Here is a 14,169-nt window from a genome sequence, read left to right as displayed (position 1 = left end):
ACATGAGGGTGAGGAGATTTCACAGCATCACCCTTCTGAATGGTTTCCATAGAGACAGAACCAACAAATTCCGGTGACGTGAGGTGAAAATAAATGGACAACATAGCTTCAAAAGAATACAAACATTTTTGCTCTTACAAGAAAATTTACATCAGGTCCAGAATTTTATTTTATGGGGTCCACTGTTAAAACAAATCTTTCACGGCTGGTAACATCAGTAACTAATAGAAAAAGACTTATATTTTCCTTGTGGCTGGCTATTTCTGTTCTGAGTAACTTTGGCGCTGGGATTAAAAGGAGAGAATCTCATGAATGTTTGTCCTACTGCACTACCTCCTCCTTTCTCAATCCCACAAGAATGTCACAGCCCAAAATCGTAGAAAATACTGATTATTTTGGGATAAATGTTAATGCCATGTTAAATATATCAAGCATCTTGTTTGAGCCAGATAAAATGCTTTCTTGGATGTGCAGATGCTTTAAAAATATATTAAAATACATCTAGAAGCAGAAATGAATTGAGTTAGTCAGTTGAAATAAAGAAAATGTAGGGATGCCTGGCTGGCTCTGTCGGTAGAGGATGAGACTCTTGATCTCAGTGTGGGGCGTTTGAGCCCCATGCTGGGTGTAGAGATTATTTAAAAATAAAATCTTTAAACAAAAGAAGAAGTAGAAAATGTAGGTCACAGACACCCCATCTTAATCACCACATTTTGCCTAATTGAGTCAGCAAAACCTTTGTATAGATGACAGCAGGTCCGTGTTAGCATTTTTCTCCTGAAATGAGGGTTAATTATTAGTGTCCTTGGGCCTCAGACTCACTGTCCTGAGTTTTTTAATAGAGGCTTGTTAAGACCTTTAATACCTGTTATTTTAGTCGTCCAGAAAATGTGTAGACTAAAAGAAGCTCACAAATAAAAGAAGTGGGATCATATATTTATTTTTGCAAGAAAACAATTATAAAACTCTCTACCTTTAGCAGGACTAATTACCTTCAGTCTAAGTTTGGGCTTATTAGAGTGTTGAGCAAGATGAGAAAAGCTGGCAAGAGAAGAAAATATTAAATCTCAAAGTCTGTTATCAAACAAACAGTGTGTCTCAGGTATGGAGGACTGTACTTGGGACGGCTGGGGTTTTTTCCTGCAGGTAACAGGGAGCCATCTCCATTTAAAAAGGGAAGTCAAATACTACACACTTCTGCACAACAGATCTTCAGTAAGTTCCTCTTTTAAGCACAGCATTAGGGCAGTAAGATAACAAAGGGCAAGTTGTGGATATGGGGCATTGGAAGGAAGATTAATGGGAATTGATCATGATTTGGGCTCAAAAAAACTGCAGTTTCTACCTTGAGAACTGGCACAACACCTTTGAAAGAATAAGAATATTCAGGAAGAGAAACTAGTGTATTTGGGGATCTAGTTGGAGGAAGAATAGGCAATGTGAAGCTGACTAAGATGTGATAAAATTTCAGAAAAAAACCTTTCCAAATAGGAATACTTAATATCTGAGCAGAATTGTGAGTAAATCCTCTTAAAGATCAAAATAATGGAAAAAAAACTTTTTTAAGACAACTAATATTTGGGCAGGATTTTACCATTTCCAAATGCTTTATATATATTAACCTCCTTTGAATGCTAAGAACATAATGATATAGGTGACGTTATCTTCATTCATATCCCAATTTCTCTTAGGAGAGAGAGATTTGGTTACTTGTCCCAATTCACAGGTAGTACGTTAAAGAATTAAGGTTGAAACCCAGGGCTTCTTAATACTAGTATCATGATAATGCAGGGAAATGTGTGAATCACTATAGTACTAAATAGAGTACAGAAGAGTATGATCTTTCTGGAGAGGAACATGACGATATGTACTGAGAACCTTAAAATTAATTATCATATATAGTTCAAAATTCTACTTCTAGCAATTTTTCTGAAGGAAATAAGACATAGGGTACTTAATTTGAGGGTACTTAAATAAATTATGGTAAATAAGATGATTTAATGCTATATAACAGTTAAAATTATGTCATTGAACATTATTAAAGTTATTAGAAATTGTTCATGGGATACTGTTAACAAATAAAATGGCATAAAACTTCACACAGAGCATAATCTTATTTTAAGTATAAATATGATTATGGTGTAGAAAGAGTAAATTAATTAGCTTGATTATGATAATCATCTACCAAAATATGTATATCAAATCATTATATTATGTATTTTATTTTTTCTTATTTTATTTTATTAAGTAGGCTCCACACCCAGTGTGGGGCTTGAACTTACCACCCTGAAATTAGGAGTAGGACCTTCTACTGACTGAGCCAGCCAGGTGCCCCTGTACACTTTAAATATATACTGTTTTCTTGATTATCTCAATAAAGCTGGAGAAACAAGAATTCTAAAGAAAAGTCACAAATAAAGAGGGGGCAGATACTACAACAGAAAAATGGGCAACATACTTGAGTGTGCCTGTCATAAAAGAGAAAAAAAACATTGAAAAGAAATGCATTTGAATGGTAACTGTTGTTATCTTGGGAGTTTTCAGATAATGGGTGATTTTATTTTCTCATCTGAATTTTCCAAATTTTTATAATAAAAAGGTGTAAGATAATCAGAAGAAAGGTCAAATTTACAAAAATGGGATCATGGTATTTGACACTTGTTCTTTTTAAATACATATATTAGGAGCATCTTCATGTCAGGAATTATTCTTTTATGCATTATTTTTAATAAATGTGTAGTATTATGTATGCATAATTCTCTTTTCAGTGAACACTTAATTTTGTTGCTTTTTTTGTTGTTGTTGTTATTACTTCTTTTTCAATATTCAGTGCTGTGATGAATTCTTTGGAATATTGCTGTCTCTATTCCTGTTGTATATGTTGTGTCCATGGGTATTCCTAATCTTTCCCATTTATTGGATGGACCAGTTAATTTGTGTATGCTCACGTGTGTGCCCGAACAAGTTTGTGTGTTTATCTATATGTAAAATAATGACTCTGAATAAAATGAAAGTTCCAGATAGCCAGGCAATCTAAGCATGTCTTTGTGGTGGCAGGCCATGCTGTGTGTGAAAGTCTTATCGGATGTGAGGTCACAATTGCTTCTTGTCTGTGCCTTTTGTGTGACCCCTTTTCTACTCAGATTCCTTTTCTACTTTGTCTACAACATGTATTGTGTGCCTCATTCATTCCAGTTCACCACCCACTTAGAATTTGGCAAACTGGTTTATAGTTGCTAAGCCAGGCTGTTCAAGGAGTTAACTGGAGCAAAAATGTACTCTGCTATACACCTACACACATACACACACACACAACTATGCCAGTTAAAAGTTTTAAAATTATTTCAAACTCTTGACGTTGGACTGCTTGGTTAGGCAAGTTCCCCCACCCACTCCCCCTCAAACATAAGAAGTATTGGTTTCAAAGCCTTCAGAAAGGAAAGAAAAAGGATGGAAATATCCTGCACATGATTACCAGAGCAAGACAGAAAGGGATAGGGCTTGAAAAAAAAAATTTTTTTTTCCAAATACTTTTCTGGCTTAGGAGAACAAAAACAATAGAATTATAAAACAATGTCAATCACATGTGGGAGCATGGATGCCAGTCTGACCCACTTTGGTGGTAGAGTGAATGGATTCTGGGTGAAAAGATAGCAACTGTGTCACGAGTCCTCAGTCACCCTCTATCATATCACCTTGATGAAGTTCTAGAACCTAGGTGAAGTTTGGTGGGCCGAGGTCCGGAGCCGATGACCAAGAAAGAATTCTTGAGACATCTTTGGTGCAAAATGGTGGTTTATTAAAGCACGGGGACAGGACTCGTGGGCAGGAAGAGCTGCTGCCCTGTTATCCTGAGGAGTGGCTGATTATATACACAGGAGTTGGGTAGGTGAGAACAAAGGGGGTGATGTTAGTCTCTAAGGAATTTTGGAAGCAAGGTCTCCAGGACCTTGAGGGGCTAGCTATTGTTGGGAGAAAGGTTAGTTATTACTAGTAGTAAAAATCTTCTTGTGAGACCCTTTAGATGTATAACAATGGGCCATATGCTTGGGAATGATTCTCGACACTATCTTGGAGATCTAGAGATAAAGTTTCACATTTCTCCTAGCAAGTGTCCTGGTTAGTGAGATTTGGGTTTGGAAGAAATTTAACTTTATTTACATTTCCTTCTACCTCAGCCTCCTTCAATTTTGTTTATGGAGGGGAGGGTGACTTTAGGGCTTGAGGAACTGAATTATTTGCCTCTGGAAATTGTGCTATTGATAAGGTAACTTCTTTGTTTGTAGATCTCTAGGACATTTGTAAACCAAGGGAGACTCCTGTCTTGTAGGATTGTGATCTCTGCAAGTTAACTATTTGTTTCTCGCTTATGGCAGTCAGGGGTGCCTGAGGAATGTCACACACATTACCGAGGGGAGCGGGTGGAGAGGGGGTGCAAGGTGCCAGCTTTTGCTTTGTCCTCAGCCAGGCTCCTGTTCCCTCATCAACCTGATTTTATTTTCTTAAGAAAAATTTATCACTCTGAAATGATTTCATTTATTTTTTATCTCTTTTTCCCCATGACAGCATATTATTGAGTTCAGGGACTGTTATCCATTTGTTTATGATGTATCATCAGCAGAACATAGCCTAGTTCTTGGTGGTTACAGGCCTGTAGTAAAGTTTGTAGGATGAGTGAAGTAATGAAAAAAGGATGAAAGTACAAAATGGATTAGCTCAAATACCTGAAGAAATATTTCTGGCTAATAACTAGAGGATACAAGACTAAAACTCTTGCTGTGCTGTCTTCTAACCATTTATATCCTTGAATTTTGATAGCTGCAGAGTTAACTTCTCCAGACTCTTAATAACTGAATAGTCAGGATTCTTAAATAGACCTCTCTTAATTTCCTAGGAGCACATAGAATTTCTACTGCTTAGTATAAAAACAAAGATCCCCATAAAACAACACTTTTGTGGGGCACCTGGGAGGTTCAGTGGGTTAAGCAACTGCCTTCAGCTCAGGTCATGATCCTGGAGTTCCAGAATTGAGTCCTATATCGGGCTCCCTGCTCGACAGGGAGTCTGCTTCTCTCTCTGAAAAGGTCATTCTTTGATGGTCTTCTCCACTTATGCTCTCTCTCTCTCTTATTCTCTCTCTCTCTCTCAAATAAATAAATAAAATCTTAAAAAAAAAACCACTTTTGAGTATAGATAGTAAATTCTTAGATGCTTTCCTATTGTGGACTGTGATTGAGATAGGCTTTTAGCTAGAAGAAAGATAACAGGAAGTAAAACTTCTGTTTATATTACCGTAGGTAAACTCCCGTGGATTTAAGAACCAGGTTACAATAAAACACAAACATATGATAAGATTATTAATACAGACCTGTAAGATTAAAAAGTAACTTAAAAAATAGAAATGTAAGTACTGAATATGCCCAAACTAAAGATAATATTGTTACTGTGATTTAAGTCTAAGCATCCCTACTAATACACAATTCTCAAAGAAGGCAAACTTAATTCCAGTTACTGAATTCCAAAATGAACACATCTCATGCACTTTTCTGATAGTGAAGTCACAGTTTGGACATGGCCTTTGTGTCTTTCACAGGATCACCCAGTATACTCCATACCAGCCAGAAGTGTCTCAGGGGAGACTGGAGAGTTTACTAAACTACCAGACCATGGTGTGCGACATCACGGGCATGGACATGGCCAATGCATCCCTGCTGGATGAGGCCACAGCAGCTGCAGAGGCGATGCAGCTATGCCACAGGTGAGAGGCCCATGGGCCAAGGGCCATTCTCCAGTCTCTTCGGTTGTGCAGGTAGAGCTGGCCCTATTGGTGTCCAGTGATTCTCTCTCTCTCTGTCTCAGAAACACACACACACACACACACACACACACACACACACACACACACAGAGTAGCATTATACCAGTCAGCTGAGAGAACCAAAAAATCTGCAATAGTAGCAGCTTTAGAAAAGTGGCTTTTTAAAGCTGCTATTGTTTACCATTTAACATGAGAAAACATTTGGCTCTTCTCATCCATTGTGTTGGCTCTGGTCATCCATAGTGTTAAGTTCAGGGATGTTAGGGCAGCTCTGAGATAGTATCAAGCTCCCCTCTCTGTGCCATCTTCAGTGTGAGGCCTTTGTCCTCATGGTCACAAGATGACTGGTGGGGCTTTAACCATGACCTCATGCACCCAGGAAGGAGGAAAGGGGCAAGGGTGCTGCTAGCTAAATAAGGCCTCTTGAAAGAGTTTGTTGGAAACTTGCATTCACAACTTCATGCTTTATTGACAACCCCTACCTATGTGACCTGGGGGAATGCCGCTTTTATTAGATGGGCGCACTGCTGCCCCCTACGTTCTGGAGTTCTGTTCCTGTTGGTAAAGGGGAGAACAGTTATTGTGTAGGAACTGGCGATCTGTATTGTTGAGATACCATTTTCTTTCATGAAGCATATTGTTTTAGGTTGTCCTTAAATGTTTTATACCTTGTTTTCTTGTATTTAACAATACATTGTGAGAAGATTTGCTTTAGTCAGCTTTCTAGGACATGGCTTTTATTGACTACCTGGTATTACTCGCGTGAAAGTACCATAATTTATGTAACCTCATCTCTTTTGTTACACATTCACTTTGATACCATCTTTTATTGTTACAGATGCTATTGTTTTACATCTTTAGAATAAATTTTGTCAAAAGTTCTGATTGCGGGGCGCCTGGGTGGCTCAGTGGGTTAAAGCCTCTGCCTTTGGCTCGGGTCATGATCCCAGGGTCCTGGGATCGAGCTCCTCATCAGGCTCTCTGCTTGGCAGGGAGGCTGCTTCCCTTCCTCTCTCTCTGCCTGACTCTCTGCCTACTTGCGATCTCTGTCTGTCAAATAAATAAATAAAATCTTAAAAAAAAAAAGTTCTGATTGCATGGAGCACTGGGTGTGGTGCATAAACTGAATCTTGGAACACTGAGAAAATAACTTTTTAAAAGAAACATATAAAAATTTTTTTAATTCTGATTTTTTAATATTTTATAGTTCTAAATAAAAATTTTTTTTAAAGTTCTGATTATTTCCTGAGGATGCGTTTCTAGAAATAGAACTGCTGGGTCATGGTATAGAGTTAACAGTTGCTTTCCAGTTCCTCACCTTCCTTTGTTCTTGGCCTTGTGAGTACTTTTGAACTTACCTTCCTGGTAGAATTCTCCCGTAGATGTCATCTGGTTGGGAAATCTGCCCATATATTCATGGTATGTCTGAAATTTTGTGCCTCTGGCTCTGAATGCCCATGTAACTCTCTTTCTTAGCTTCCAGATAGAGATGGTTAAATTGGTTCTGGTACCAATTCCAATATGTGTGTGGAGGTTTTCCCCATACCAACAAATGATTCTTTGAGAACAGCAGGGTGTCTAAGAATTCCTCTCAATTCTGACACAATCTATCTAGAGATAGCATCGGATTCCAGGGGTTAAGGGTTCAGTCTCACAAGATTGCCCCGCCCCCACCCCTACTCCACCCCACCCCACTTCATATGCCTGTGGCAAGCCCATGTTATTTTCTTTGCTTCTGAGTGCCTGGCTATAAACAAGAAGTTCCCAGGACACCCTCAGTTAATTTGCTGGAGCGACTCACAGAACTCAGGAAAACATTACTTACTCCATCACTGGTTTATTATTAAGGAAAAAACCAGAAATAGCCAAATGGGAGAGTTACATAAGGCAAGTTATGTGGGAAAGGTGTGGAGCATCCATGCTCACTCTCAGCGTACACCATTCTCCTCCAATTGCCACATATTCATTGACCTAAAGTTCTCCAAACACTGTTCATTTGGGTTTTATGAAGGCTTCATTACATAAACAGAATTGATTAAATCATTGGCAGTTGGGTATTGATTTGACCTCCAGTCCCTGTTCCTTCTGAGGTCAGGGAGTAGGACTAAAAGTTCCACCCCTCTAATCACATAGTCGGTTCCATTGGCAACCAAACCCCATCCGTGGACATTTTCCAAATTTAATTAACATTAAAAAAGACATTTTTGTGTTCTCCACAGTTAGGAAGTTTGGGGAGCTATGAGCCAAGAACTGTGGATGAAGGCTAAATATAAATGAAAATATGAAATATTTGGTATTCGATATTAAAATTTGGTCATGACCAAATATATATTTCTTATAAATCACAACATTGCAGTAGTGAACCCCAAACAAACTTGCTTAGCAGGTATGGAAAGCTCTGAATTTCCAGCCACAGGTTATTCTGCTTCCCAAGCAGCAGAGGTGGGTTCAGACTCTTTCACCTGATCCAGGGTGGACAGCCAGAAAGAATGCTTCTCTGTTCTCAGCTGTTTACATTTTCATCTTATCTCATCCTTATCCCCCTTCTTGCTGCTGCATCATCTCCCTCCACCTCTCTTTCTAAGCTTCCATTTCATACTTGAAGAACCTAAGGCCTTTCTGGTTGATGGTTCAGGGGTTCAGTCCTGAACTGATTTGAGTTAATGAGCTACAGCGCTGCAAATGCTCGATTTATTTTATCTCTCTTAATTCTCATACCTTCGGGCCTATGTTTAATTTGACTCTTGAAAAGTAGCTTTGTGGTTTTTATCTTTAGAAAAGATAAATAAAATAATAATAATAATAAATAAAAGTTAAAATAGCAGTGTTTTTGTTTCCAAAAACAGATGGCTCTTTTATCCCAATTTAGGTTCACACTGTAAAGAGCACTGTGCTTTGGATAATTAATCTCTTTTGTATCTACCCAACTCTACTTAATCCTCTATTAAATTTATGTTAATTATAAAAATACCTGTTCAGAGTGGAAAAATATATAAACAGTAGAGAATATAATGAAGTGAACCTGCTGTTTCTCAGTCCTGTTCCACTGAGAAAGCTGTTGTTAACTGGTCAGTGTGTATCTTTCTGGGAAATTAAATGCATAGCACGATGTACATGTCGTGTTCCCCATCCTTTCTACCCCGATGTGCTCATGATACATGCACTGTTCTATATACTATTAAAAAAAACAAAATTCAACTGAGCATATCTGAAGCATATCTGAACTGGCTTTATTATTAAACAGTTCACAAATTGGGCAGCATTCTACCAAGCAGGTAGAAAGGCTCCCTGAGGAGTTATACAAATGAAAGATTTTTTTTTTATAGGAAGGAGGGTGGGGCAAGAATGTGATAGGCAAGATCACCTTCCCTTAGGGGGAATGACAGGGTGTCTTATTATGCAGATGACCGCTTCTAGCCTTTGGTGGATGGAGAAAGCCCACGTGACAGATTACCTCCTTTGTCCTTATCAGAAAATTCCTGACTCAGTTATTAAGACTACATTTCTGGAGGAGGTTGAAACTGCAGTTAGCTTAGGTATTAAGCCCTGGTTTGGTGACTGGGCCTGGTGCAAGAAACACCATTTTGGGCCTCTGGTTTTCTTTTTTTTATTTGACAGAGAGACAGTGAGAGATAGAACACAAGCAGGGGGAGTGGAAGAGGGAGAAGCAGGCTTACCGCTGAGCAGGGAGCCAGTTGGGGGGTGGGGGGTGGGATCCATCCCATGACCCTGGATCATGACCTGAGCCAAAAGCAGATGCCCAAAGACCAAGCCAGGGTGACGCCCCTCCCCTTTTAAAAAAATTTTGGTTTTCTTTTTAACAATCTCCATCAATTTTGTTTCCTGAAATCATGAACGTTTAGAAAACTCCCAGGATTTAGGTCCTTTCTAGCTGTAAGGTACTGCCCATGTCTCTTCTCTGAGTCCTTTTCATGAATGAGGACATTTGGTTTAGATAATCTCCAAATGCTTCTTTGGCAGTAAAATTCTCAGATGTTTTTATTTCAACCTTTTTTTATTTCTACTTGTACCCAGTCATTATCCTGTTTTTATTTCCTTTTTTTAAATTTTTTTTAAAAGATTTTATTTATTTATTTGACAGATAGAGATCACAAGTAGACAGAGAGGCAGACAGAGAGAGAGAGAGAGGAGGAAGCAGGCTCCCTGCTGAGCAGAGAGCCCAGTGTGGGGCTCGATTCCAGGTCCTGGGATCTTGACCTGAGCCAAAGGCAGAGGCTTTACCCACTAGCCACCCAGGCACCCATCTTGTTTTTATTTCTTTTAACTCTTAACATATTTAAAAATTTAAGCCAGTTTAAGATTGATTTTGCTAAATAGGGTTGGAATAGTGTTTAAAAAAAAAAAAAACAAAAACCCAAATTCAACTGAGTAAATTTGAAGATCTAACTGGCTTTATTCAATGAGTCATGCATTAGGCAGCATCTCATCTAGCAAATAGAAAAGAGTGATAATGGGCTACAGAAAGGGAAAGGTATTTTTAAAAAAATATCTGATGATTTAATTTCTTTTTTCAAATTTTTATTTAAATTCTAGTTAAAGTGTAATATTTGTTTCGGGTATAAAATTTAGTGATTCATCACTTATATAAAATACCCAATACTCATAAGTACCCTTCTTAAAATCTTTTTTTGTTTTTTTTAAAAGTTTTTATTTATTTATTTGAGAGAGAGAGAGAGAGAAAATGAGAGAGAGAGAGTATGAGAGAGAAGCAAACTCCCTGCTGAGCAGGGAGCCTGATGTGGGACTTGATCCTGGGACTCCAGGATCATGACCTGAGCCAAAGGCAGTTGCTTAAACAACCGAGCCATCCAGGCACCCAACAAGTGCCCTTCTTAATACCCATCATCTCTATTCAGCCCATTCCCCACCCATTGCCCCTCCACAACTCTGTTTGTTCTTTGTGGTTAGGAGCCTGTTTCTTGGCTTTCCTCTCTTTTTTTTTCTCCTACATTCATCTGTTTTGTTTCTTAAATTCCACGTATAAGTGAAATCATATGGTATTTGTCTTTCTCTGATTGACTTATTTGGCATAACACAATACTCCCTAGCTTTATCCACATCGCTGCAAATGGCAAGATTTCATTCTTTCTTTATGACCAAGTAATATCCCATCGTGTGTGTCTGTACGCGCGCTTGTGTGTGTGTATGTGTGTATAATCTTCTTGATCCATTCATCAGGCAATGGACACTTGAGCTGTTTCCATATTTGGCTGTTGTTGATAATGTTGCTATAAATACTGGGGTGCATGTATCCTTTTGAACCAGTATTTTTATATCCTTTGGGTAAATACCTAGTAATGGCAATTGTTAGATTATAGGACAATTCTGCTAACTTTTTGAGGAGCCTCCGTACTGTTTTCCAGAGTGGCTGTACCAGTTTGCATTCCCACCAACAGTGTAAGAGGCTTCCTCTTTCTCTACATGCTTGCCAAGACCTGTTGTTTCCTGTGTTGTTGATTTTAGCCATCTGACAGATGTGAAATGATATCTCATTATAGTTTTGATTTGTATTTCCCTGATGATGAGTGATTTGAGTATCTTTAGTCATCTGGATGTCTTCTTTGGAAAAATGTCTATTCACATCTTCTGCCCATTTTTTAACTGGATTATTTGCTTTTAGGTTGTTGAGTTTTATAAGTCCTTTATATATTTTGGATCAGATATGTCATTTGCAAATGTCTTCTCCCAGTAGATTCTTCAGTAGATTGCCTTTTAGTTCTGTTGATTGTTTCCCTCGCTGTGCAGAAGCTTTTTATCTTGATGAAGATCTAGTCATTCATCTCTGCTTTTGTTTCCCTTGCCTCAGTTGACATGTCTAATAAGTTGCTTTGGCCAATGTCAAAGACATTCCTGCCTGTGTTCTTCAGGATTGTTGTGGTTTCAGGTCTCATATGTAGGTCTTTTACTCATTTTGAACTTATTTTTGTGTATGATGTAAGAAAGTGGTCCAGTTTCTTTCTTTTACATGTTGCTGTCCAGTTTGAAAGAGAAAGGTTTTTATTTTTTTATTTTATTTTATTTTTTTAAGGATTTTCTTTCTCTATTTGAGAGAGATAAGGAGAGAGCATGAGCAGGGGGAGGGAGTAGATTCTCCACTGTGCAGAAAGCCTAACCATGGAGCTTGATCCCAGGACTCTGGAATCATGACCTGAGCCAAAGGCAGACACTTAACAGACTGAGCCACCCAACTACCCTGAAAGAAGAAAGGTTTTTAAGGAAGTTACAAACAAAAAAGGGATTACTTAGAGCAATGTCACTTTCCTTTGGAGGACAAAAAGGGTCTTATTAGGTGAATTACCACCTCATTGGTGCTTACCAGGAAATTCTAGGCTGACCAATTAAGATTGTATTACTGGGGATGTTTGAAACTATAATCAGGTATGTATTAAGCCCCAGTTTGGTGACATGAACCTAGCACAAGTGACTCTATTTTGGGCCTTTGGTTTTCTTTTTAAGAATAGAAATTAGATTTCAGTAGAATTCTGATCAGTAGAATTAATGACTCATTTTTTACATTGCATTTAGAGTTTCCCTAAGTACCACCTTTGCTTTGCGTTCTTAGAAGCCACTTTGATTTCTTTAATGTTCATGTTTGAATGTGATTTTCCTTTTCAACAGACACAACAAGAGGAAGAGATTTTTTGTTGACCCCCGTTGCCACCCACAGACAATAGCTGTCGTCCAGACTCGAGCCAAGTAATTAATTTCAATCATATTTTGAACTCAGGGATAATCTATATCATACTCATCTCTGTTGTTTCTCTCTGTTACTTTCAAATTGATTGGAGGTGAACCAGGTTTACATTGAGGTTGTTCAGTTTTACTTTCCCTCCCACTGTCTTCCTGAGATCTTGCCTTGTAAGTAAAATGTGTCAGAATGGAGAATATAGAAGTGGCTTTAGTTGCCTTTGCTTTATATTGAGTAACCATGTTGTTTGTTTTCTTTTTTTTTTAAAAGAAAATTAAAAATACTAAAATAATTTCAGCAATGTTCTGGAAAGTTTGAAAAGTAGGGGGAAAATGGAATTCTCACACAATTGTTAGAATCTAGGGTATACTACTGCAAACATAGTTTATAGGGAATCTAAGTAAAACCTAGGTGTGGTATGATATAGACAAAAACAAGTGTACTATATTAGTTTAGTGCTGTAATCAGATAAACACAGCACAACTATCCCTGGCCGGTGTATTTGTTTGCTTTCTTCTTGTAAGACTGGGCAATATTATATTCCCCAACCCCAAACCACCATCGCTTCAGAAGGGGTGTTCTCATATAGTTGGAACTGGATGGTTAAGAAAGGTCTTTCTCTTTGTCTTATTGATGGTTTTCCATTCACCTAAAACTGATCCCAGGTGAAAGTGGTGACTGCTGTCTGAAGTTGGGTTCTTTAGTCCTAGGAAGCCATGTTCCTGACCCTTTCAGGAGCAGGTTCTAGCAGGAAAGGAGGAATGGGAGTGGTAAGGGTGGAGGAGAGAAACAGAAGCTAAGCTGTTGGAAGCACTTGAGATGGTGTGAAGCTCTGTTAACAATGAAAGGTCAGGTGTGAGATGGGCACACGCACATGTGTGCGTGTGTGTGTCAGGATGAGGTGGGGTGGGGGACAATGAGGAAGGACATGGAATATAGACACTATATCACTCAAAATAAATTGTAAGGGATTTTTATTTTCTCTTGAAAATCAAAAGCATGATTGCTCTTTGTCTTCTGTCTTTCCAGATACAATGGCGTTCTCATTGAGCTGAAGTTACCCCATGAAATGGACTTCAGTGGAAAAGATGTTAGTGGAGTGCTCTTCCAGTATCCAGACACTGAGGGGAAGGTGGAAGATTTCACAGAGCTTGTGGAGAGGGCTCATCAGACTGGGGTAGGCAAATCTCTCCTTGTGGGGGTCCACGGAGGTGTGTCCCAACTTTGAATGAATGATTTTAATGCATCTTAGTTTCTATACCTGTATCGCCTAGAATGTTAAATTCTATCCTTCCTGCCTTTTTTCAAGTTTATTTTGTTCATTAATTCCTGGCACTCAGTAATTTTTTTTTTTTTTAAGATTTTATTTATCTGAGAGAGAGAGAGCATGAGGAGGGGGAGGAGCAGGAAGAGAGGGATAAGCAAGCCCCCTGCTGAGTGAGGAGCTCAATGTGGGGCTTGATCCCAGGACCCTGAGATCATGATCTGAGCTGAAGTCAGATGCTTAACCGACTGAGCCACCCAGATGCCCCTTTGTAAATAGTTTTGAATGAATCAGTGAGTAAATGGAATTCACCAAGTATGAAACAACCCTGTCTATCTGCTTATATTGAACATAATTTACTACTCTCCAACTGCTCTCA

At 38.5% G+C, this 14,169-nt stretch overlaps 1 protein-coding gene across 1 annotated transcript in view; it reads left to right on the top strand.

The window, feature by feature from the left end:
- The window catches only part of LOC111156624 (glycine decarboxylase), a 93,532-nt gene that overhangs the window by 18,513 nt on the left and 60,850 nt on the right, over positions 1-14,169 (top strand). The window contains exons 4-6 of the mRNA XM_022517622.1: positions 5,594-5,758; positions 12,457-12,534; positions 13,556-13,703. Coding sequence (XP_022373330.1) covers positions 5,594-5,758; positions 12,457-12,534; positions 13,556-13,703 — 391 coding nt within the window. The remainder of the gene's footprint in view (positions 1-5,593; positions 5,759-12,456; positions 12,535-13,555; positions 13,704-14,169) is intronic.

The sequence above is a fragment of the Enhydra lutris genome, unplaced genomic scaffold (genome assembly GCF_002288905.1).
Source record: "Enhydra lutris kenyoni isolate GAN:26980312 unplaced genomic scaffold, ASM228890v2 scaffoldscaffold47, whole genome shotgun sequence".
Classification (NCBI taxonomy): Eukaryota; Metazoa; Chordata; class Mammalia; order Carnivora; family Mustelidae; genus Enhydra; species Enhydra lutris.
Note: the sequence above shows the minus strand (reverse complement) of the source record. Positions and strands in the feature narration are given on the sequence as shown.